General features: G+C 51.3%; 1 protein-coding gene across 1 annotated transcript in view; it reads right to left on the bottom strand.

Annotated features, from left to right (window-relative positions):
* Sptb (spectrin beta, erythrocytic) overlaps positions 1-23,846 on the bottom strand; it is a 128,035-nt gene that overhangs the window by 25,255 nt on the left and 78,934 nt on the right. Inside the window, exons 9-24 of the mRNA XM_052739540.1 lie at positions 23,232-23,419; positions 21,259-21,376; positions 20,454-20,612; positions 19,166-19,468; positions 18,405-18,555; positions 16,898-17,768; positions 14,723-14,860; positions 7,987-8,743; positions 7,411-7,613; positions 7,214-7,304; positions 6,074-6,220; positions 4,144-4,411; positions 3,591-3,793; positions 3,100-3,189; positions 903-1,181; positions 123-253 (exon numbers count right to left, since the gene is read on the bottom strand). Coding sequence (XP_052595500.1) covers positions 123-253; positions 903-1,181; positions 3,100-3,189; positions 3,591-3,793; positions 4,144-4,411; positions 6,074-6,220; positions 7,214-7,304; positions 7,411-7,613; positions 7,987-8,743; positions 14,723-14,860; positions 16,898-17,768; positions 18,405-18,555; positions 19,166-19,468; positions 20,454-20,612; positions 21,259-21,376; positions 23,232-23,419 — 4,097 coding nt within the window. The remainder of the gene's footprint in view (positions 1-122; positions 254-902; positions 1,182-3,099; positions 3,190-3,590; positions 3,794-4,143; positions 4,412-6,073; positions 6,221-7,213; positions 7,305-7,410; positions 7,614-7,986; positions 8,744-14,722; positions 14,861-16,897; positions 17,769-18,404; positions 18,556-19,165; positions 19,469-20,453; positions 20,613-21,258; positions 21,377-23,231; positions 23,420-23,846) is intronic.

Below are 23,846 nucleotides of genomic sequence, written 5' to 3'. Positions count from 1 at the left end.
AGGGACAGCCAGTAGTTCAGAGACCTCCAGTTCCCACGGAAACCAGCCCCATTTCTTCCAGCTGGACCTGAAGGGATCCTGATTCCCACAACCAGCCGTACCAGCCCGGGAGGCGCACGTACCCCTCAGGGTGGCCAGCCGACAGCAGGCCCTGGGCGCGGCCCGCCAGCTGCTTGATATTCCGACCATACTCCTCCACAGCGCGCTGCTGCCGAAGGTGCCGCTTGAGCATCACGATGGCGCCTTCTTCATCCTGTGAGGAGGAGGTGGCGGCGGCGGCGGTCAGCACCAGAGTCCTACCCCACCGTACTCCTTCCCTTTGGAAAGCTATGGCTGAGCTCTGGGGAGCCAGGTTGAGGAGGAAAGCCACACACCTTCCCTGCCTGTTCCTCTGACTCCAGGGAGGGCTGTTTCCAGCTCCTCTCCCTAGAGTCTAATGTTGTGTCTGCCCCTCCTTTTGAGCCCAACTTCAACAGTCTGTCCCCGTGAAAACATCCTAGGTCCCGGAACGCTGGCTCAGAGGAGGTAACCTAGTCCTCTGAGTCGCTAAAAGTGACTGTGGCTTTTCTGGGAGAAATAACTGGGTTATTACAGTCTTGAGAGACCCCCTCCCTTATATCCTCTATCACCCCATCTTGCAGCATGGCCACAATATAATATGAAGAGCCCTTGGGTGGAACACCTACTGGTGGTAAGTGAGAAACCTGTAGGGATGTTCTTAATGAGGTGGAATGCCCTAAGGAGGTATCTCAGGATAGCGGGAGGATTTGTAGATTTCCTGCACGCCCATACCTGGTCTTTTCTTCTCATACACCAGGACTTCCGGGCTCCCCAAGTGCTTGCCCACCCCAGCTCTGTCTATCTGCTCAGCACTCGGGCTAGCAGCCTCTGCTCCAGCATACCTTAGGGGGCTCATCAGAGAACACATAGAGCTCCTGCTCGCTGATCCAGGCTTCGGCCTCGCCCGCATCCAGGTAGTACTGCTGTGCCTCATGGGCGTCCCGAAGGCGCTGCAGCCGGCCAGCTGCTGCCTCCCGCAGCGTGTCCCAAGAGCCCTGCAGATGCCCCAGGCGCTCCTCAATGTCTCGGCAGTCGATCTCTGCCGCCTCCACCAGCTGCTGCCCTCGATCGAGCACATCCTCCACCCGTGGTGCGTGGCCGAGGATCTCATTCTGCAGGGTCTGTGGCCAGAGGGAAGACTCAGAGGCAGAGCCTTCCCACCGGAAGAGGAGGCCAGGGCTACAGACAGCAGGAGACTCTTCCCCTCCCCTCCTGCCAGAGCAGAGCAAGTGATAGCCTTAACACTACTGTGGCGGGATGCTAAGCACTCCGCGTGTGCCCTCCTACACGCGCGTGTGCAGGTGGCCTTCTGAGACAAGTCCCGGGAAGCTGGTGCAGGGCGGTGTGAAGGCAGGGCTGAGACTGAAACACAGATCTAGCAGATTCCAAAGTCTTTGTGTTTTTAAAAGATCTTTTTATTTATTAATTTACTTTTTTACTTATGTGTCTGAGTGTATGTGTGCAGGTGCCCGTAGAGGCCAGAAGGAGGCGCTGGATTCCCTTGAATGGGAGATACAGATAGTTGTGCGCTGTCTGATGGGGGTGCTGGGAACTGAACTCAGGTTCTTTAGAAGGGCAGTAAGTTCTCTTAACTGTCGGGCCATCTCTCCCTCCGGTCCACCCTCCCCCAACCCAAGCACCATTCTTTTTGAGACAGGGTCTTGTATAGCTCCGGGCTGGCCTTGAACTCATGATCCTTCTGCCATTACCAGGCCCAGAAACTGGGGTTACAGGTGTTCACCATATGCCCAGTGAGTGTATGTGGATCTGGACTATGGCTTTATGCATGCTTGGCAAGGTTTACCAGCTAAGCTACATCCACAGGCTAAACCGTGCTCGGGACCACTCCCTATTTGTATCCGTAGAGCTTGATTTTAGGTGTCTGTACCGGGGGTGGGGGGTGGGTGGGGGAAACAACTTCAAAATGGCGGACTGCCGTCTTCTGTTAGCATGTTTTATTGTTGTTCTGGGTAAAAGAAAAGAGGAAGCTGATGGCTACCCCTCAGGGAAAGCTTTAGTTTATATTTTTCTCTATTTCTGTGGCTCAGATCTGAACTGTGTAGGATTATTTCTTGTCTGAGCCAAAATGGCCCTTTCCTCCCTCTCTGGTGACTGGGTTACTGTTTTCTTCAGGACACCCTGATACTTGATCTCCTTTCCGGATCCTAGAGGCCCAGCTAGCTACGGCTTATGTGTATACTCTTGGGTTCCTTATACCTGTTTCCTCCCTCTTGACAATTCCCTCTGACCCTTTAAAACCATTTAAAGGCAGGAGCAAGGACAGGGTGTGAGCAGACCACCAACTTCCAGCACTTAAAACATACATAAGTAACGGTACCTACCCTGGACCTACCCTGCTGGAGTGTGTATTGTATCTTACACCCAGAATCTCGATTTCTAGAGAAAGGCCTGTGGCCAACCCCAGGCCAGGCATGAAGCAATCCCACACAGCTGGCTGTTTTAGGATTTAGGCTCCCTCTACCGCCCCGAATTCAGCTGGGAGTACCGACTCTGTTCTAAGACAGTGGATCAGTAGATGCTTGCTTCTGGGACGCAGAGTCCAAATCCAGTGGCTTTCTAATGGGGTTGAGCCTCACGGAGATGGTCATGTGTCCAGAAGAACTGGGTCTATATACCCTGAGGACACCTCATATGCCAAGCTTAGCCCCAGAAGAGGGCTAGGCAGTGCTTTGGTGCTGGGGGCATCCTCGTGGGAGGCTACCCAAAATAGGACTGTGATGGCACATGGACCTCCTCCCCACACTCTCTCAAGCCAGGCACTCATTTGAGCCTGGTAGAATCTGGTGGTCCCAAATCTCCAAAATAACATGATGCTTCCTTCCTCTGTGATCCTCCCAGAATCCTCTCTGCAGCCACTGAAGCCCTTTCTGCACTGTTACTTGAGATGAAGTTCGGGGACTGAAAAGCTACCATCATGAGCAATAATCTGCTGTCACCGGCCTTCTGCACATCAGAGCGCGGCTGGACCCCTTGGGAACAAGCAGGGGCAGATGCGCTCGCTGGTGAGGTGAGACTCACCTGGTTCTTCTTCATGAACAGCTGCACGGTTTGCAGATTAGTGCCAAAGTCAGCTGACTGAGCCAGAGGCAGCCTCTCTTCCACCCAGAGCTGCAGGGACCAGAAGGCAGGAAGACGGCTGATAATAACCACAGACAGCCACCCCTTTCCCGAACCCCCTCCCCCAAAGAGCCGGATAAGGTGCTGGCCAGCTCTTCCCAACACCCCCATTTTACAGACAGAAATTTCAAACCAACTTTCCAAATAACCTGTTCAAGTGGGATCTTGATCCCAAAGTTTGACTGACCAGTACTAACAAGTGACTTGTAAGTTACCATCCAAACAGTGCCTGCCCTGATTTTTCTATTTAGCGCACTCTCCAAAGCAACCCTGTGAGGTGAGGGCCAAGATGACCAGTCACTGGCTGCCAAGATTGCTCTGGACAGCAGCCAGCTTGCCCCGTGGCAGCTGGCACCTCAGCTCTCGGGGCAGAGAGGCTGCAGCCCACGTACCGTCTCATCCTCCAAGTCCCGGCTGATCTGCAGCTTGGCTTTGGATAATTCCAGCTGCTTCTTCCTCCTCCCCAGAGGTTCTAGAAGGTCTAGGAACCGCCTTTCGATGCTCACGTCTGTGTCTCCTGCCTCCGCTCCCAGCGAGGGGGCATCGGCAAAAAGTGCCTCCAGTTCCTCCTTCCGCAAATTCACTTGGTCCTCCACTCGCTGGGACACAGGAAACAGGGTTAGTACTGTCTGTGACACCCGTACACGGGCCGTCCCTCCACCCATCCACCCACCCACTTTCCACTGTCCTTTAAGGCCCTTTTAAAGGGCAGCCTCCTCCAGGAAGTTTCCCTGGCTGCCTCCACTCAGTCTTTTTTCCTATATTTTTCATGCATCTTTTTTTACTAGATGCTTGTCCTACCCGTTGCAAAAGGGTAGGAGATGGCTTCTGCATCAGGAGGCACTTCTGCATAATACCAACAGAAGGAGCGCTTACTTTTAAGGTTTCAGGTTGGCTCCCTAAGATCCCTTCTACTCCAACACTCTGAGTCTACAGCCTCCTCACATGCCTTCAACTTAGCCAACATCCGGTTGACAGTGGTCAGATCCTTGCCCAGGTCGTCGGATCGTAGCTGGTCCTCCATGGCACCGATCCATTTGTTAAGGTCGGCATGGGTCTGCAAGCGCAGGTCAGAGCTCCGGGCAGCTGAGAGTTGTTCTGTCTTCGCCTTTGTGGTCGTCTGCAGCTCATCCCAGAGCTTGTGCAGGGCGTCCAGCCTCTCTGACACCACATCCGTGAACTGGGGCTTCTCTGCCATCAGCTGCCTCCCTTCCTGTAGGGGAAGGAGGAGAGCTCACTCTCGGCTTCAGTGACTTATGAGGGGCCCCACTCCAGACGGCTGCAAGAGAAGCCTTGAAGGGAGGTTGGTGAGGCCAGGAATTGACACAGACCTTAGGTGAGGCCCCAGCCAAACACTCTGAACCTCTAAAGTTGTTTTTTTTTTTTTTCTTTTTTTTTTCTTTTTTCGAGACAGGGTTTCTCTGTGTAGCTTTGGAGCCTGTCCTGGAACTCACTCTGTAGCCCAGGCTGGCCTCGAACTCACAGAGATCCGCCTGGCTCTGCCTCCCGAGTGCTGGGATTAAAGGCGTGCGCCACCACCGCCCGGCCCCTGAACCTCTAAAGTTACCTACAGGGGAGTGCGGGGCAGGGAGAGCAGAGTTTTGGCAAATGACTCAGAGAGATCCCAGCACAGGGGGGCTGATCCTAAAAAAAAATATTCTAGATTCACTCAGAAGCCAGCCTGCTAACACAGGCCTATAACCCACTCAGAAGGGTGAGGCAGGAGGACAGTGAGTTGAAGGCTGGCCTGATGTACAAAATGAACTAAAAGCTAACTTTGGCAACTTGGTAAGACCCTGTCTCAAAATTAAAAATCCAAAAGGGATAGGGTGGGAGCTCTGACTGAATGGAAGACGTTTAATCCCTGGTTATCCCTCCCCTAGGAAAGAAATGAATAAAAAAATCAAAATCCATCCAGGAACCAGGTGTAGTGGTACACAGCAGGAATCTCCAGACTCAGGAGGCTGAAGCAGGGAAGATCATGAGTTCAAGGCCAGCCTGGGCTACAGAGCAAAACCCTGTCTCATAAAAACTAATAATAATGAATAAACTAATAAACAGATCAGGGCTAGGTACTCATAGCATGGGAACCTCTTCCATACTCTGGAAGTAGTGTTTCCGCCTCAGGGATAGGCTGGTCACTGGGGCTGCCCGATCTGGTTTCCCTGTATAAATGTCTGTGTTTTGGGTATGGACAGTATACTAGGACTTGGCTCTAGGCATATATTCTATTAATGGTGGTCAATATTATCAATGGCCTCACAATTGACAAACCCTGTCCCAAGTGTTTTATCTGTCTGCAAGCATGCAGTGCTCACAACTCAATTGGTAAGAGCTACTGTCCTCATTTCAGAGAGGAAGAGCTGAGAGAAGGGAAGAGAAGCCAGTCTGGCTCCAGAGGCTGTGCCCTAACCACTTGGCTTCATGCGGACACTGGGCCTACTTCTTCCTAGACAGCCGCGGCAGGGAGAGCAAAGGGACATGATTCCCAGGTGTGACTCCTGCCCACTTTGACCTGTGCCACTGGAGGGTCTAAACAGATGGGCCCCATGGTTCCATCCACAAGGGCAATGAATGGCTGCTTCTGGGTAGTTTTGCCCATCCAAGCAACAGGGAACTCAGTCTTGGAAGGCTAAGAGATGACTGCCTCCCGGGCTACCGGATGCTGAACCCCGACTGTTCTCACCGGGTGTTACGGCTCTAGCTGTAACAGAAACACTAAAGTTCTCATTACGGTTTAGAGGAGGTTTTATTTTCACTGCCGAGTTCTATACAGTCCAGAAAGCTGCAGGACAGTGACTGTGTCATGGATGAAGCCCCCGCCACAGGAGCATATCTGAGCAGAGAGCCACCTACCACTCGCTCCTCTACGTACCGCATCAATGTTCTCAAGCCACCCTTGATGGGAAGCCAGCTCTGCCATAAATGCCTGGTGCTTCATCCATTTGTTGTGAAGGTTGCGTGCTTCATCATAGGAGACATCTGGAGATGTCAGCAGCTTGTCATTGATCCAGAGAGTGAGCTGTGGGCAGACACAGGAAGCCCCGTGGGTTTCTGAGTGTACCGCTTTGGCAAGACAGGATCATGAGTCTCCCACCGCTAGCTGGAGAGGGAGAAGGTCAAGGGGATGCCCAGGTCTTCCTCACTGGAGTGTGTGTGGTTGTGAGATGTTCTGTTCTTTCCACAGCTCCAGGCCCTAGGACAAGGCCTGAGATGCTGCAGTAACTCAACGCATTCTTAGTAGATGGGTAGGCGGATAAATCCATCCTGACAGTGGGTGATAAATAATTAAGAAACACTAAGAAGATGTTTCATGAGGAAGAGGTTAACAGCAACTACAGTTAATAAGGGGAAGGGAGAGTTGTGTGTCCAATACTTCCAAGATGTTCTGGCATCATGCCAAGCCTGGCTTGTCCCAAGGGCAAAGGTAGATGGAAACAGAGTTACATGGGCTGAGAGGAAGCCCTAAAATGAGAGCAGGTATGGTGACAGAGAGAGACCCCCATTGCATGTGGGGAGTCCCATCGGCAGACCTCCTCCTCAAGGTTCTTATCCATCTGCCCTCAGGGGGCCCAACAGTCTGTTCACACCAGGGCTGAGAACTGTTCCCTAACTGTCCAGGGCTTGGGACAAAATGAAGATGCTCAAAAGCATTACGGATCTCAAGTCAGCATCCGCAGAGCATTATGTTAGGGGCCTGTGTGGGTGCTGTGTAGACCCCACATCCTTGCCCAGAGCCCTGTCTAGGCCCTAGGTGACTCCAATCAGAACAGTCTCAGACCGCTCTTGGAGAACCTTGTCCTAGATGGGGTAAATTAAAGGATGACTTCAGACTTGGGGGTTGAGGGTAGAAAAGAACTGTGGAACAGAAGGCTTCAAGGAATATTAAGCTAGGTACCCCAAGTCCCCAGTTCATGAAATGCCACCAGTCTTGGGTGAGACGGGAATCCTACGGCCTCTCACCTCTGAGCCCTTCGGACTGAAATCCGAGAATCACCGCAGCTGTTGGCCTTACCTCTTTGCAGTTCTGGAGGAAGTTCTGCAGCTCCAGGTTGTCTTTGAGGAGACCCGTAGCCTCCTGCGCCTTCTCACTGTTCTTCTTGTGCCTGGGAAGGCAAGGGAAGCCACACTAGCACCAGGTCTGGGGTCCTTGCCTGGCACCCCCCTCCCCAGTGTAGCACAGGGTCTCGTGGTCCTAGGCGTGGGGCATACCTGTCTTCAATCAGCTGCACCTTCTCTTGGATCTTGTCCGAATACAGGTTGCCCTCAGCCACCAGTTTGTTTCCAGAGTCCACAGGACTCAAGACCTTAGAGCGGTTGTTTTCCATAGACACTAGGAAATCCTCAAACTTTCTGATCCCAGCCTCCGCAGCCGCCAGGGAATCTGGAGGCTCTAAGTGAGCCAGAGTGTATTCCTGTTAAAGCAAGGTTTCCAGAGGAGGCCTGAGGATGGGCTAAGCAGGAGCTCCATGGGCACCATGTGCAGGCTTCCAGTGCACCCCAAGAGTGAGTGTGCTCTGTTCCCTAGGCATGGCCTCCCATTCCCACCCGGGGCAGTGGGCATGGGCAGTGGTGGAAGCTACATGGAAGGGCAGTAACCCAGGGCAAGGCTCACTTCTCTAGCTTCAGAATGACCCCAAAACAAGACAGCTTGGGACACGGGACCAGAAAGGGACGTGACGAGGAAGGAACAGAGAGGATTTCCTTTAACTGGTGACTATGAAGAGTTCACCACTAGTAAGTCACCTGAGGGACTCCTGTGGCCCAGCCCTGTGTTCTTCTCCCTACCTGGTTACTGAGGATGGCTTCAGCCTGCTTGGCATCTTTCTGGAACTCTTGGAAGCCCAGGCACTGGGTGAGGGTGTGCCCTCGGCTCTCCCACATCCGCCACAGAGCATCCCAGCCAGCATCTAGGCCCTCTAGCCGCTGGCCCAGAAGCTGGTACTCTGGGTCACTCTGGCCTTCGATCACCTTCTCCCCAGAGGCCTTGACCTGGTGGTACTTGTCTTTGTGCGCATCAACCTCTTCCTTAATGGCTGCATGCTGCTGTAGGAGCTGCTCAGCCTCTGGGAGTGACTCAGGCATGTCCTCAGAGGCCACTGCCTTTTGGGTCATCGACAGCCAGGTCTGGAAGTCATCCAGCTCCTGCAGGAAAGCCTGCAGCTTGCTGGCCTCCCCTAAGGAGAGCTCCTGACCCTGCAAGGCATCTTGCAGGCCTTTCCACAGCGTCTCAACATCCATTTGCCGCCGGCCAATGTCCTCCTTCTGCTCCGGGTGCGACTCCATCAGATACTGTGACTCACGTTCCAGGGCACTCACACGGTCCCGGATGGCCAAGACATCCCGCTCCAGCCCTGACAACTTGCGCTGGATGGCAATGACACCCGCCAGGTCCTGCCCCAGGTCCTTGGTGGACTCTACAACTTTTGTCTTGTCCACGATCCACCTGCTGGTCTCCTCACAGTCCACACAGTAGTTGTTTACTCGAAGCGCTGAGTCCACAGCCTCTCTTTGCTCGGACACCACTGCCTGGAAGGCCTGCCATCTGCCAGAAGAGAGACAGACCAAGGGGAAACAAATACCATGCTGTTCCTTAACTCTTCTCACATGTCCCATGAGTCTTCCCCACACACAGACCTCCTATGTTACCCCCCCCCAAAAAAAAGTATCTACCAGTGGGTAAACAAAACTAACTTGTCCAATTTTACTCAAGATATATGTAACAGAGAACCAGATTTTCTTGATTCACAAGCGTCAAATAATGATATGATCCTAGCCATATACAACGTTCAACTGGACTTCAGGCAAATGTGAACAGTCTTGGATCTACGATGGTTGGGCTTTTGGCTAGTGTGAAGGTAATACACATTCCGTAGGAATTGTGCTCGGATGTCGCCCCTTGCCTGAGCTGGAAGGATCAGGTATGATACTGTGGTGGTACTGGACAGTGGCAGCAGGCTGCAGCTCCCAGTCAGCCGTGTGACCACAGGGCGAACAACCAACACTACAGAGTGCCAGCGGCTGATCGAGGTGTGGGGCAGCTTTGGGATGCCAAGACTGGTCTGACTGTTGGTCACGGTGAGCCTCCTATTTTAGTTTCCAGAGCAGCTAAGGCTAGTGCCACCATGTGTGGCCACACGTGTGTGTGTGTGTGTCGGGGGGTATGTGCACATGTGTGTATGGAGGCGTGCACCCGTGTGCATACGTGGAGGCCACAGGATGATGTCAGGTGTTTTCCTTTGCCACCCCCTTTTTTATTTTTTGAGATAGTCCCCTATTAGACCTAAAGCAGTTTTGGCTAGGCCAGCTGGCTGGCGGGGCCAGCTGCCTGTCTCTGTCCCACCCCATCCCCATGCTTGGAATACAATTATACTTAGCCTTGCCTGGCTTTTATGTGAGTGTTGGGGATTTGAACTTGGGTCCTCCTGCTTGCATAGCAAGCTCTGTTACCCATTTGCCGCTACAAATGCATTTTCTGTTCATGATACTAACAATATACAGTGGGTTTATCAGGTTGTAACTCCATCACGAGTCAAAGAGCACCTGTATACAATTTTCCTGGAGTTTTAGAAATGTTGGAAATACCTAGAAAGCCCACTTTAAGAATGCTTCAGGACAGTCCCCAGCTTCCCTAGAGGAAGTTTGAAAATGCCCAAGGCCACATTTAAAGCACCCTAGGACCTGAAAACAAACAGGAAATTGGGCTGGCAAAAAGAGAGGAACGGGAGAGAGGGAGAGAGGAAGACTCCAGATAGGACTATGAGGACACAGTGCAGCCACATCAACCTTCAGGGGCGATGCGGCGAGGAAATGGGAAATAGACTGAGGTCTGGCGAATGGCCTGGAGTCCTTCAGTTAGTCCGAGGCAGTCAATAAACCTCTTTAGAAGAGTTGCCCATCAGCCAGGGCGGACCACTGGAGACACCTCCCTCGGGTCCAAGCTTACGCACTCACTGCACACCGTAAGAATACATAGCTCATGAGAGTAAACTGAATGCTTGTGTGGTAGTTTGAATGAGAAAGGTCCTCCCTAAGCTCAGGGATTTGAACACGTGGTCCCCTGTTGGTGGCACTGTCTGGGGGAGTTGTGGAACCTTTGGGAGGTGGAGCCTTGTTTGAGGAAGACCTTGGACCGGGTTCGAGTGTTTATAGTCCCGCCACACTTCCTGTTCACTCTTTCTGCTTCGTGCTTAGGGTTTAGAGTCTGAGCTCTGAGCTTCCTGCTCCGCTACTGTGCCTTCCGATTGCTACCATGCCTTCCAACCATATCCCTCCTTTTTATCCCTCTGGAGCCAGAAGCCCAAATAAACCCCCCCTTTTATACGTTGCCTTGGTCATGGTGTTTTATCACCACAATAGAAAAGTAACTAACACAGAGGATGGTAGCAGAAATTGGCTGTTGCGCTGAAGAACCCGACCATGGCATTTTTTTGGAGGAATGTGAAAGGAAGACTTCGGAATTTCGGACTAGAAAAGCAGTTGAACATTGTAAGTAGAGTTTAACAGGCCACTCTAGCAGCAGCCTGGAAGACAGTGCTGAGAGCAGTTTGGACCTGAGAGGCCCAGCTCAAGAGGTTCCAGAGGAAAGCAAGGCCATTAACAGCATCTGGCTCAGAGACCATTCCTGTAATGTCTTGGCAAATGCCCATGTCATGAGAACTTGCCTGAGGCTAAATTTAACAGTAATGACCTAATTTCTTCAGTGAAGGAAATTTCAAGACTACATGATGTTTGTCCAGTCTGTGGCCTGGGTATTACCGATAGTGCTTATGCAGGTTTACAACGAAAGTGAGCAAGTGGGGCAGAGAGAAACACAAAATGTACAGTTCAGAGAGAAAAAGAGCACCATGCAGCTTAATCTTCCGGCTAAGGCATGTGCTGGGAGAGGTTGGTAAGATTAGCGCCATGAAGGAGAGGGCTTTTCTGCACCGGAATAAAGGGAAGTGTGCCCTCAGGGCAAGACCCCACCCAACGAAGTCCCCAACTTGTGAAAGAGAGCATAAAGCTTGTGTGTGTGTGTGTGTGTGTGTGTGTGTGTGTGTGTGTGTGTGTGTGCGCGCGCGCAGCGCGCGCGCGCCCAACTAAGCAGTATCCTCTACATGGTGCTGACTTGAAAGGCATGGGGATACAAGAAGGAAGGGGTCAGGGCTGGAGAGATGGCTCAGAGGTTAAGAGCACTGGTTGTTCTTCCAGAGGTCCTGAGTTCAATTCCCAGCAACCACATGGTGGCTCACAACCATCTATAATGAGATCCGGTGCCCTCTTCTGGCCTGCAGGCAGAACACTCACTGTATACATAATAAATAAATAAATCTTTAAAAAAAAAAAAAATAAAGTAAGGTCACTGTCTTAGCTTGTCAAAAAAAAAAAAAAAAACAAAACAAAATGAAGGGGTCATGGATTCTTCCTCCGTTGTTTCAAAGAGCCACTGAGGCCAGGCGGCAGGCGACAAGGGAAACCCTACATGAGACCCTGAGAGGGCAAGAGGTTTAAGAGGTCATTTCGTGAAGCTGGAAGAGGGAAGCCTGGGTTGTAGTGGAAACCCCAAGATGTTGGCAATGTCAAGAGCTACCCACGGGGGTGGAGCCAACCCGAGAGAGAGAGAGAAGAATGCTGATGGCAGCAAAGCCAGAGAGGTGGCGCCTCCGGGCCTTTGACGTGGGGCCTGGAGCTATGGGATTCGGAGTCTGCCCTGCTGAGCTTTGCGCTGGCCCAGTATTTCTTCACTGTGCCCCCCACTCCTCCCTTTCCGAATGGAAATGCATATTCTGCACCATTATATGTTGGAATTAATTATAGAATTTGGTTTTCGCTTTATCAGGGGCTTCTAGTTAAGAGACTGCCTCGAGTCTCCTGAGGGACTTTGGACTTTTAAACAGTCTCGAGACTCAGAGGCTGTGGGGACTTTGGAAGTGGGACTACGTGCATTTTGCATTATGATATGGTATGAGTCTCTGGGGTCATGGAGCGGGACGTGGTGGTTTGAATGAGAAATGGCCTTCACAGACTTGGGCATTTGAACACTTGGTCCCCAGCTGGTGGCCCTGTCTGGGGAGGCTGGGGAGCCTCTGGAGGAATGGGTCTTGCCCTACTTCCTGCTCTCTCTGTTTTGTGTTTGATGATGATGAATGAGGACGCTGCTGGCTTATGTATTCGCTACACTATGCTTCTTACTGTTATTTTGGGGGTATATTCTACTTTTTTTTTTGTAAACAGTATGCTGTGTTTGCCAGACCCTGCTTCATACACTTATGTTTATCACGTCATTTCTCTGCATCACTTTCCTGATGTTTGACCGAATCTGGATCTAGTTTTTTGTTTTTTTTTTTTAAAGATTTATTTATTATATATACAGTATTCTGCCTGCATGTATCCCTGCAGGCCAGAAGAGGGCACCAGATCTCATTACAAGTGGTTGTGAGTCACCATGTGGTTGCTGGGAATTGAACTCAGGACCTCTGGAAGAGCAGTAGGTGCTCTTAACCACTGAGCCATCTCTCCAGCCCCTGGATCTAGTTTTTTAATGGTGGTACCGGGGATTGAACCCAGATCCTGAACATGCTAAGTACACTGTACCATTAACTTACATCCCTAGCTATCTCATGCTATTTTGTTTACTATGGTCTTGAAGCAACGGAATACGGACCATACAGCCCAAGCGTGTAGGGGTTATGCCCCTGAGGTTACATCAGTACGTTCTATGATGCCCACACAGTGACAAAACTGCCTAACGACACATTTCCAATAAGGTATTCCTGGTGTTCAGCATTTCAGAACTGCTAATTATAAATACAAGGGAAGAGGGGCTGTAGAGATGCCTCAGTGGTTAAGAGCACTGGCTGCTCTTGCAGAGGACCTGGGTTCAGTTCCCAGCACCCACATGGCAGCTCACAACATTTTAGAACTCCAATTCCACCGGATAGAATTCCCTCTTCTGACCTCTGAGGGTACAGGTGTGAATATGGTACACATATATATGTGTACATATATACAGACACACAAAAAATATGACTAAATCTTTAAAAAAATAAACACAAGGTAGGATGCAAAGCCCAGAACCAGAGGAAGGCGGGGGTATTTTCAACTGGTAAATGAGCCTGACCTGGGCGAAGGATGGCCAGGATTTGGGATATGTAGTTGGAAGAATAAGCACATCCCCAGAGAGGAGCAGAGATGGGGAAATGGCCCTGTGGTGGGGGTACAGAGGGAATGTCAGATGAATCAGGGCACGTCTTGCTATCTCCGAGGAGCTAAGCCAGAATCCACAACACATCAAAATTCCAAGGAGACAGATTTCCACCATTCAACATCAGTTCACACAGTCTAACCAAAGGAGTTGGTCCCAAGTGGGGTGAGCTACACGGTCAAGAAGTGGCCTTCCCTTCTCTGCTGGACGGGATGGGCTTCCCGGCCTCTCGACTCTTAGACTTAATGGAAACTATCTCATCATTCTGTGCCTCAGCTCTTCTTCTCTAACCTGAGAATGGCAACTGCCTGGAAGTTTTTCAGTTGAGGTGGGGGGCGGGGCATGGCTTAGACTCTGTAAATGTCAGCATGCTGGGACTGCAATGCATGTCTGGCTGGCAAGTTCTTCCTGCCTGGAAGTTTCTCTGGTTTAAAATGATCTAGTTCCTTCACTTAAAAAGCAGCTCCAAAAAATTCTCCCCTCCCCCATATATAGACAGTACCTATAAGCCTAATAAAGAGAATTAACATCAGACTTGCAGACCCCAGCCTTGGATGCTAAGACAGACGGTCAGTCCCAGACCATTCCAGTGGCTCCAGAGCATCCCTTTCAGCTTGGGGTTCCCAACAGGCTCTCAACAGTCCCCACGGTTTCTTTACAGCTCACTAGCCCCTAAGTCTACATTCTGAACTGCCTTAAGCAGAACAAAGCTCATGCACAAGTACCTGGAAGGGGCCAGCCAGGGTTAGGGAGAGGTAATGAGTGTGTGGCATTGCGCGTGCGGGGTCGAGGTAAAAGCAAAGAATGCAAGCATTTGCTCTGTCCTCAAAGATCCTCCAGGAACTGATGAGCAATTATGCCCTGCTCTGAAAGCAGCCCCTCTCTAAAGGCTCCTCGGGGCCTGCTTTTTGTTCCAGTCATGAAGCTTGCTCAAGGCGCCCCGCTAATTCTCTTTACTCAAGCCAGCCTTATTATCGATGCTGCATTCTGGCCCAGGCAGGGACGTTCTTTTATGGACAGTACTTAAGAACTCTCAGAAAGCAATTTCCCGTGTCCAGGAACGTCTGGGGAAATATGGCAAAGTACCACGTGGCCCACTAACGGTCTGCACACCCAGAATGTCCCTTTCATCACAGCTGCATGGACATCCTCCTCCAGACACTCTCTCCTCCATGACACTTACAGTAGCACAGATTTCCCGCTTACTGCTGTAGCCCCAATACTAGCAACGAGATCGGCAGAGAAAACCAGGAACATTTAAAGCTGGGGCCATTTCTCTAGGTGTATGTCGGGTGCCAGGAGAAAGCTCCCCAGAGCCAAGCCCTGCCCACTCCCCACCTCTTGTTCAGGCGATCCTGGTACTGCTTCACCTCCCCGCTGCGTGGGTGGCCACTCTCTACCAGGTTGTTGGCAGCGAGGTTCACACCGTCAATCTGAGCCATCAAGGTCTTCATCTCCTGGTCCAGGATGTCAAACCTGATATGGATGGAGAACACAAGGAGCAGTGAGTGGCAGCGGAACCACCGGTTTCCAGCTGTTCCCAGTCTCCAGATGTGCAGCCCTTGCTTCCTCACGCCACATCCCGAGTGTTTTGTCCAAGGGAGGGAGGAAGGGAGGGAGGCAGACAGGCTGGTACACCCTAACTTTTGGTTCGATAGGTTCGGTGTCATGTCTGGGTATTTCTGGACCAAGTTAGGAGATGGATCTTTTTCTTTCTTTCTTTCTTTCTTTCTTTCTTTCTTTCTTTCTTTCTTTCTTTCTTTCTTTCTTTCTTTCTTTCCTTCCTTCCTTCCTTCCTTCCTTCCTTCCTTCCTTCCTTCCTTCCTTCCTTTTCTGGAGCTGAGGATCGAACCCAGGGCCTTGTATTTCTGGACCAAGTTAGGAGATGGATCTTTTTCTTTCTTTCTTTCTTTCTTTCTTTCTTTCTTTCTTTCTTTCTTTCTTTCTTTCTTTCCTTCCTTCCTTCCTTCCTTCCTTCCTTCCTTCCTTCCTTTTCTGGAGCTGAGGATCGAACCCAGGGCCTTGTATTTCTGGACCAAGTTAGGAGATGGATCTTTTTCTTTCTTTCTTTCTTTCTTTCTTTCTTTCTTTCTTTCTTTCTTTCTTTCTTTCTTTCTTTCTTTCTTTCCTTCCTTCCTTCCTTCCTTCCTTCCTTCCTTTTCTGGAGCTGAGGATCGAACCCAGGGCCTTGTGCTTCCTAGGCAAGCGCTCTACCACTGAGCCAAATCCCCAACCGCAGGAGATGGTTCTTTACTATACAGGTAACAGGTCCACAGAAGAGCCTGTAAGGGGTTACAGTGTTGGGGTTGGCAAAGGAGTCGGTCCCCCCAAGGACCATCTGCCGCACCTCCATGATCTTGGTTGCTGTTCTACCCTAACTCTGGTACCCAGGAATGCGGGTTGAAGCCACCCTTCCCTCAAATGCTTCACTGCTGGGATGGGTGGGTAAGGGACGGCTGCTAGGGAAGAAGGCCCACTCCTCCTGGGAAGAGTCCAGCACCCTCTAGCACAGCGGTTCCCAACCTGTGGGTTGGGACTCCTTGGGGGTTGACTGGCCCTTTCTCAATTCAGGACAGTAGCAAGATTACAGTCATGGAGTAGCAACGAAACGTTTTATGGGTGGGGGGTCCCCACAGCATGAGGAACTGTATTCAAGGGTGGCATTGGGAAGGCTGAGAACCAGTGCTCTGCATCAGTGTAGGACTCCCTCGGCACCACTCCAGGGAGTAGCCCCTCCCGCCCCATGACGCTTGGATGACATGCTAGGCCCCTGAGATGCTGCCAAGCCTGAACGCCTGCCCCCATCCACAGCTGGAACACACCTCCTCTCCATCACCTGACCACTCCTCCATCTCCCTCCATAGCCTGAACATCCCATTCATATGCAGCCTGAGCATGTCCCCTAATCATAGTGGGAGCACCCCTCCATCTACTGCCTTAAAACCAACCACCCCCATCAGCCTGAGCATGCCACAACACACTGAGCAAGATCACACACACACACACACACACACACACACACACACACACACACACACACACACACACACACACACACACAGGGATGAACTTGCCCTCCTGACCCCTATCCAGGGTGCTGATGGAATCAGACCACCGGAAGTGAAAGTAGTAGCCTCAGAAACTTGTTTATCAACTGGTGTCTGTGGCCCCTTGGAGTTCTCTGGCTGAGGGACTAGCACAGAGTTAGAGATGACAGAGTCCCAGCCCCTCAGCCCCCATGTACACAGCACCTCCATTTTCCCTGTGTTCTATGCTTAGAATTCATCTGCGCAAAGGCTGCTATAGCTGAGAAGCAACTGAATAAAGAAAAATCCCCTTTGTCTCAGGAACTTTGAAGGTGCCAGTGGGTGAAGTATTGGAGCTGCATCCCCTCTCCCCCACCAAGTCAGACCAAAGCTCAACTCCTGATGCGGGCCCTTTAAGTACTGGTCTCTCAAAGAGACCCCTGCTGGGTCTGGAGGTGGGAGGCGAGCAGAGGCCCAGCCCTCTGACCTGTGCTGCACCACCTCCAGGTCCTCCAGGGTATTTGGGATATCCATCTGGTTCAGCCACTTCTCCTTCTCGCCCATCCACAGCTCACAGGCATCCGACTCCCCAAACACCGTGTACAAGTCCAGGGCATCCTGCAGCCTCTGTCCGCGCAGTATTGACTGAGCCAACACCTGCTCGTAGAGCTTCCTGAGGGTCTGCAGACGACTTGTGACATCTGGGGAATCTCTGAACTCCTCAGGGAAGCCCTGGGCTTGGCTCTCCAAATGCTCCATCACCCCTCGACTCTCCTCCAGCTCCTCCAGAAACTCCTTGTGCTTCTTTCCCAGGGCTCTTGTGGCGCCTTCATCTTGCCCTACATCTTCGCCGGACAGCAGCCGGTGAGCATCTTGCAGCCAAGCCTTCAGGTCGTCGGCGTCGCCCTGGAACTGGAAGAAGTCCTCGGCGTTCTGCAGGTCCTTCTTTCGAAAGTCGGCCAGCTCTTTCAGGTGGTCCCATTGGGCCGATACCTCCTTGACACGGTTCTCGATCTGTGGATGTCCAAACTGCTTTTGGGCCACCATACCCTCAGCCTCCTGGAAGATCTGCTTCAGATGGGCATCCAGCCCACGGAGCTCATCCTCAAAGGCCTTATGCTTGCGCTGTAAGAGGAGCACACTGGTCAGATCCTTGCCGTAGTCCAGGGAGGAGTAGATCTGTTCCTTCTCCTTGATCCAGCTCTCGGCCTCATCCATCTCCCAGAAGAACTTCCAGAGTCGCTTGGACTGCTCCAGCTGCACCTTCCTTCCGGCGGCCATGTTGCTGAGTTCCCCGAAGCACTGCTCCAGGTGGCTGACGCGGTCCTGGATGACCTGGGGGTCACAGGGCTGGTACCCTGGAGGAACAGGAGGAGGAAGACGAAGACAGGGAAGAGATTCATTGACTGGTAAGCGGGGAGGTCAGAACCACACAGTCCTAAAGCTTCCCTTTCTTAGGGTCTCGGGGACCTTGTGTGTGGTAGGCAAATGCTCCACCACTGAGCTGTGTCTCCAGCCCTTCGAGGTCCTTTGGGATTGGATGCATGGATTCCCAGTTACTTGGAGGACAGGCCGGATTCTTTATAACTGGTTCCCACCAAGCTTCAGGAATGAGGGAGATTAAAAGTTAAGTCGGTTCTTAGTAGTAATATACAACATGACATGAGGTTTTTAAAAAGCTCAGCAGCTAAAGGTTTCCAGGAGGTAGTGAACTCTCTTATTTAAGACAAGAAACCAGAAACACAGTGTCAGACACCAGCAGAAAGAACGGAAGACAGACGACAGCTTATGGTGCTTATGGTCATCTTTCTGAGTGTGGGCTGCCAAAACAGCTGGCCCTCGGGAGAGCACTGTTGCCCTTCAAGTTTTACATACCACCTGAGGAAAGAGGGAGAATTCTAAAGGTGGTTCTAGGTTTACCCAAGCGGGAAGAGGGGCCAGAGGACAGGATCTAGCATCAGAGGCCTCAGCAGGGGGGACACTCTTGGCCTCACCTTTCCCCTCAGTGAACTGCAGGGTGGCTGCTGTGATGGCCTTCACTTTGTCCCCTTGGATGGCAATATCGGCCTCCATTAGCTTGTGCTTCTGAAGAAGATCTTCCACCTCTAATAAGTGCTTCCCGAACTCAGCAGACAAGATGTGAGCCTGGCAATGGGCAATGGCAAATGAGGAGAACGGACCCCCCCAGAGGGTGTGTGAGCATCTTAGCCAGGGGTCGTGGATACAGCGGGGAGGCGCCTGCTGCTTGCGACAGGAGATGCCGCAGAGGATTTCCTGCAAGAGGGTGCCCTCTGGAATCTTCCATGGAATGCCCTACAAAATCTCAAGCTTCACACTCATCTATATCATCCTTTTCGAGTTCTGGTGCCTGGGCATGTTTATTTTTAGAAAGCCCATGGTCAATTTCACGCTTACTTTCACCCAAGACCTCCTGGAGCAGAGGGAGAGAATTCAGACTTCTTTGGTTTCCCCTTTTCAGAGGGGTCTGGATTTGAACCAGAGTCAAGCCCCAGTTACTTGGAGCTGGATTCTCTGGGTTTTCATTAACACTTAAATCTCTTTTAATGGCCTGTAGGGTGGGGCTTGTGCAACCACTAACCCGAGATTCCTGGGTTACTGGGGATACTGTGAGCATGGGCTAGTGACATCTTTGTCCTTTCTCCATTGTGACTTAGAGATATAACCGGAGGGCAGTTATGTAAAGAAAACACATGCTGACTATAACGGAGTGTGGGATGGGCAGCCTCAGGCCCACCTTGATCTCATCCATCCAGTCGATACTGTGCAGCATGTCCTGGAAGAGCTTCTGCAGCGCCAGCGTGGCCTCGAGCCTCTGGCGCCGGGATCGCAGCAGCTCCTGCAGGTAGCTCCACAGACGGAGGATGTTGTCCTTCCGGGCTATGATGCGCTTCTGGTCATGGTAATTCTCTTTCTCGAGCTCCTGGGCCAGATCCTCCAGGGCCTTTACCCGCTCCTCATAGGCAGCTGTGTCTGTCTCAATGGCTTCATGCTTCTTCTTGGCGGCCTCCACAGCTGCCAGGTCATACCCAAAGTTATCCTGCCCCCCGAGGAGGAAAAAACAATCAACAAGCAAACAAAAGAGCTGCTCAGTCAGAGTCCCCTGGGCTCAGAAGCAGCGGGTCCCTGAGGCCCAGCTGCCAGATGGGAACAGCACATTTCTACAAAGCCGTTATCTCTGCCTTCCTCTGCTGCCTATCTTATCAGAGCAGTTTCCGAATGTCTCACAAGTACCTCTAAACGCCCCCAATTTGACTGTCTGCGCCACACATGCAGGTGAGGCTGTGTGTCCATTAGAGTCCTCTGGTGACCTGCTGGTACTTCCCACCCTGCCTTGAGAGGACCGGTCCATTTCTGGGCAGGCGGGGCCGCTTAGACTAGCATGTCTCATCGATGCAAACAGATGGTTTACCCACACACTATCTGGGGCGCACGTACACTCTCCAATGCTCTTAGAACACTCGCTATCCCCTTAACAGACAGAATTTAATTTGATTCTAAGCTCTAAGTGGGAGGGAACAGATGCTCCGATGGAGAACCAGCCCTGGGGTTGACTGTTAGCCAGTGAAATATGTCTTGGACCTGGAGGCCAAGAAACCAAAGGCACACTCTGATTTAATCCTGTTCCCAGAGAAGAATCATTAATATCAACTCTGACTCCTGGGTCCCTTGATGCTACAGCCTACACAAGACACGTTGGGGGTCCCATTCTAGTACTCTGTTCTAAGACGGAGACTTAATATGGGCTGGGAGTGTAACTCAGTGCTGGAATGCTTGCTTCTTGTGTTTTAAGGTCCAGTGTTGGACCTCTGATGAGAGCAAGAGACAGATAGTGAGACAGAGAGAAAGAGAGAGACTTAATATATCCTAGGGTTTCTCTTCAGATGTAGGTTTGATCCAACCAAACACTTGCAAGGCTGAGGAGAGCCTTATCTGGCTGCTGCTAAGACTGGCTTGGGCTCTAGTTCCATCGAGATCAGTGGTTCAAAGCACGTCCTCTCTCCTGCCACGGCACGCCCCCTTACCTGGGTCACCAGGCGCTGGTTTTCACTGAGCCACGTCTCTCTCATGGCAGCCTTTCGGTCGAAGCGCCGTGCTAGCTGTTCCAGTTTCTCCTGCCGAATGAGCTCGTTCCTCAGGGCCAGCTCCCTTTGGTACTCTGCTTCCTCCAGGCTCTCCCAGGCCTGCATGGGCAAAGGAGAATTCTTGGGGAACGGGAAGAATATGTGGGCTTGGGGTTGTCTCTTTCAGCCGATTCTGGGTGACTGTATGAATCCAGGGAGATCCTGCCACTATGGGGTACGGTGGTAGCAGATTAAAGTTTAGTAACATCCTTTGATTTTTTTTTTTTTTGGTCCGGGCCAGACCAGTCAGACTTCCCAGTTCCACCTCCCCTAAGCCTGCCTCAGACACTGGCTTAATAATATAATGGTTTCCACCTCTGTAGATGCTCAGCAAATCCTTGTGGACTAAATAGCCACCTCCATTCTGTTAGAGCTTCCAGATGGTGCTAGGTCTCCAAACCTCTGAAATGTCACACAGCATTCCCCTCTGTCATAAGTAATTAACATTCCAGACTCCAAGACAAACTCAAGGTTTGGTAGAGGACAAGCTACCAAAAATGGCCCCAAAGAATGGTTCTGGGTACCTACAGAGACTGTGAAGAGTAGGAGCTATAGTCTGAACTCTTACAGACACCTTCAAATGACTCTCCCAAACAGCCAGCATGTAATTAATGCCAAATAAAGTGGCCTGGTCTAGCCTTGCTCAGCGACCACTCCCCATATCCTCCTCAGGAACTCAGATGGGCAATTGACACTGTCACAGTACCCGGTTGATGTCGGACACCAGCTTCCCATCGTGGGGCGTGTACACTTTCTGGTTGTTGGCTCTCATCCTGGACTGGATGGTGAACAGGAGGACTTCCAGATTCCCCTTCTCCTGAAACCTGTGGGGAACAGAATTGGGGATACTGGTATCGAGGTCCCCATAGACACACTGTTTGCTGCAGTCAATAAGGAAACCCTGGCATCCCAGACCTTGGAAAGCAAAGCATGTCTCTTAAAAACAAAGAAAGACACAGACAGGTCTACTCACCTGCTAAGACATCTGTCACTCCCTGGAGAGATCAGATAAGAGTTTGCATCTTTACAGCTCAATTCAGAGAAGATGCAAAGGCTATCAGAGCATTCATGTGCTTCCATTGGGAAAGCTACTGGAATATTCTGGTAACTCCAATAAATACCAAGTTTTACCAACCCCCACAAAGAAACCCTTCTCTGTCCTACAAATAAAGGCTTTCCAGACCAATTGTTTTTAGTTAATAAAACCTTAGAAGCAGCCGGGTGGTGGTGGCGCATGCCTTTAATCCCAGCACTTGGGAGGCAGAGGCAGGCGGATCTCTGTGAGTTCGAGGCCAGCCTGGTCTCCAAAGCGAGTTCCAGGAAAGGCGCAAAGCTACACAGAGAAACCCTGTCTTGAAAAACAAAAAACAAAAACAAACAAACAAAAAAACAAAAAAACCCCTTAGAAGCAGCATGATTTCCTCAAGAACATAGTGCATGGAAAGCAACTTTGACTCCAGTCTCTATAAGCCAGATCTCCCAAATCCTGAACACAGGCCAGATGTGTTCAAGGGGCCAGGAAGGGCTGGGCTTTGTGCGTGGAGAGGACAGGGTCCAAGTAACGGTGCACTGTCACACTTCTTCATGTACCAAGAGTCTGCCCACCTCGACTCCTGAACACAGCACTGAGGACTCGTGCTCAGAGTGCTCAGGAAGCCTTAGGCCCTGGGTCCTGTTGGTACAGGTAAGAGGCAACACCCTGTTTACTGGGCCTCGTGTGGGTATTGAATTTAGGACTTTAAAAGTGGGTTAGTGTCAGACCAGAAACCAGATCCAGAGTTACAGAACACCCTGGGCTCGGTGTCTCATTTTCCCCTATCTGAGAGACTTGAATGGTAAGTGTGAGATGAGGCAGGAAGGAAGAGACAGAAGGCGTCATTGATGAACTAGCAGCGTCTCTTCAGAGGCAGACGAGCAGAGAGCCTGGAATTCCCGAGGCGCATATGCGTGTGTGCATGTTTACACGTGTGCATATTTGGAAAGGCACGCATGTGTGCGCGTGCACCTGCATACTTGTGAGTACTCCCACCTGCGTGCATGTGTTGCATGGTTGTGAATATTTGTGTGTACACACATAGGTGCATGGCTGTATCTGTATGCGCCTGCATACCTGTGTGTGTGTGGTTGTGCATGTGCGTGCTTATGTTCATTATACGTGCATTATACAAGTGTGTGCACAGTTACGTGTGCATGTGTGGATGTGTGTGCACGTATGTGGTGGAGTGGGGGCCGAGCTCCTAAGAAGCAGGCTTAGTGCTTTGTTGATGAACGGTAACAGGTGGAATGGAGAAAGATGGATATACTTGATGCTCACAAGGCCCGACACAGGGCACTTGGGGGCTGATAACACAGAGGTCATTACCTGAAAAGAAACCCACGGCTCAGGCAACAGACTAAGGAGTTATCTAGCACTGGCTCTCCAAAGAAGCCTGCAACCGCTCCTCTGTTGGCCTTGGGAGTCTAGAAAAGCACTTTCTTTGTCTCTAATCCAAAGTTAACTCATCGATGTCCATAAGCTATGGATGGCATGGAAGTGAGGTGGCCAGGTAAGACACGAAGCAGGTGACAGATGTCCAGCTATGGGACTCAAGGACGTGCCTCAGAGAAGGACCCACTCCTCAGCTCTTGACTTTTTCAGCTCCTGAGGACTGACCACCCTCCCACGTGCCAGGCCCTTACTTGGGTGGCTTCTCCACAGTGCGGTAGGTGCTGAAGGCCTGTAGTTGCTGTTGGACACCACTCAACGAGTTGGCGAACTTGCGGCTGTTCAGGACGCTAATGGTTTGCTCGATCCAGGTGAGCAGGTCTGAGGCTAGCCCACTATACTTTTCAATCATCTTCTCGGTCTCGATGGCATGGTCAATGACCTAGGGAATCGCCTTGTTACTCATTCTCATCAGAAAGGATATGCCACCAACGATGCTACCCACGAGGCCTACCATCGGTGTGGACTAGCCTGGGGCTCCTGCGGGTCTCGAGGTCTGTTAGTGTTCTAGGTTGGGTTTGTTCCCGAGACCCCACGTTACTAAATGAATGGATGAGAAGTGGATGAAGTCCTCTCCTGCACTGACTGTGCTGAGGGTCACTGGTACCCGGCCCCCTGCTTAATCCTGCAGGGCAATGGTTCTCAACCTGTGGGTCTCGACCCCCTTGGGGGGTCACACATCAGGTATTTACATTACGACTTCTTATAACAGCAGCAAGCTTACAGTTACGAAGTAGCAACAAAATAATTTTATGGTTGGGGGTCACCACAACATGAGGAGCTGTATTAACATGAGGAACTTTATCATG

Source organism: Peromyscus californicus, unplaced genomic scaffold (assembly GCF_007827085.1).
Source record: "Peromyscus californicus insignis strain IS unplaced genomic scaffold, ASM782708v3 Scaffold_15__1_contigs__length_86483966, whole genome shotgun sequence".
Taxonomy (NCBI): domain Eukaryota; kingdom Metazoa; phylum Chordata; class Mammalia; order Rodentia; family Cricetidae; genus Peromyscus; species Peromyscus californicus.
This window is presented reverse-complemented; position numbering and strand designations above follow the sequence as displayed.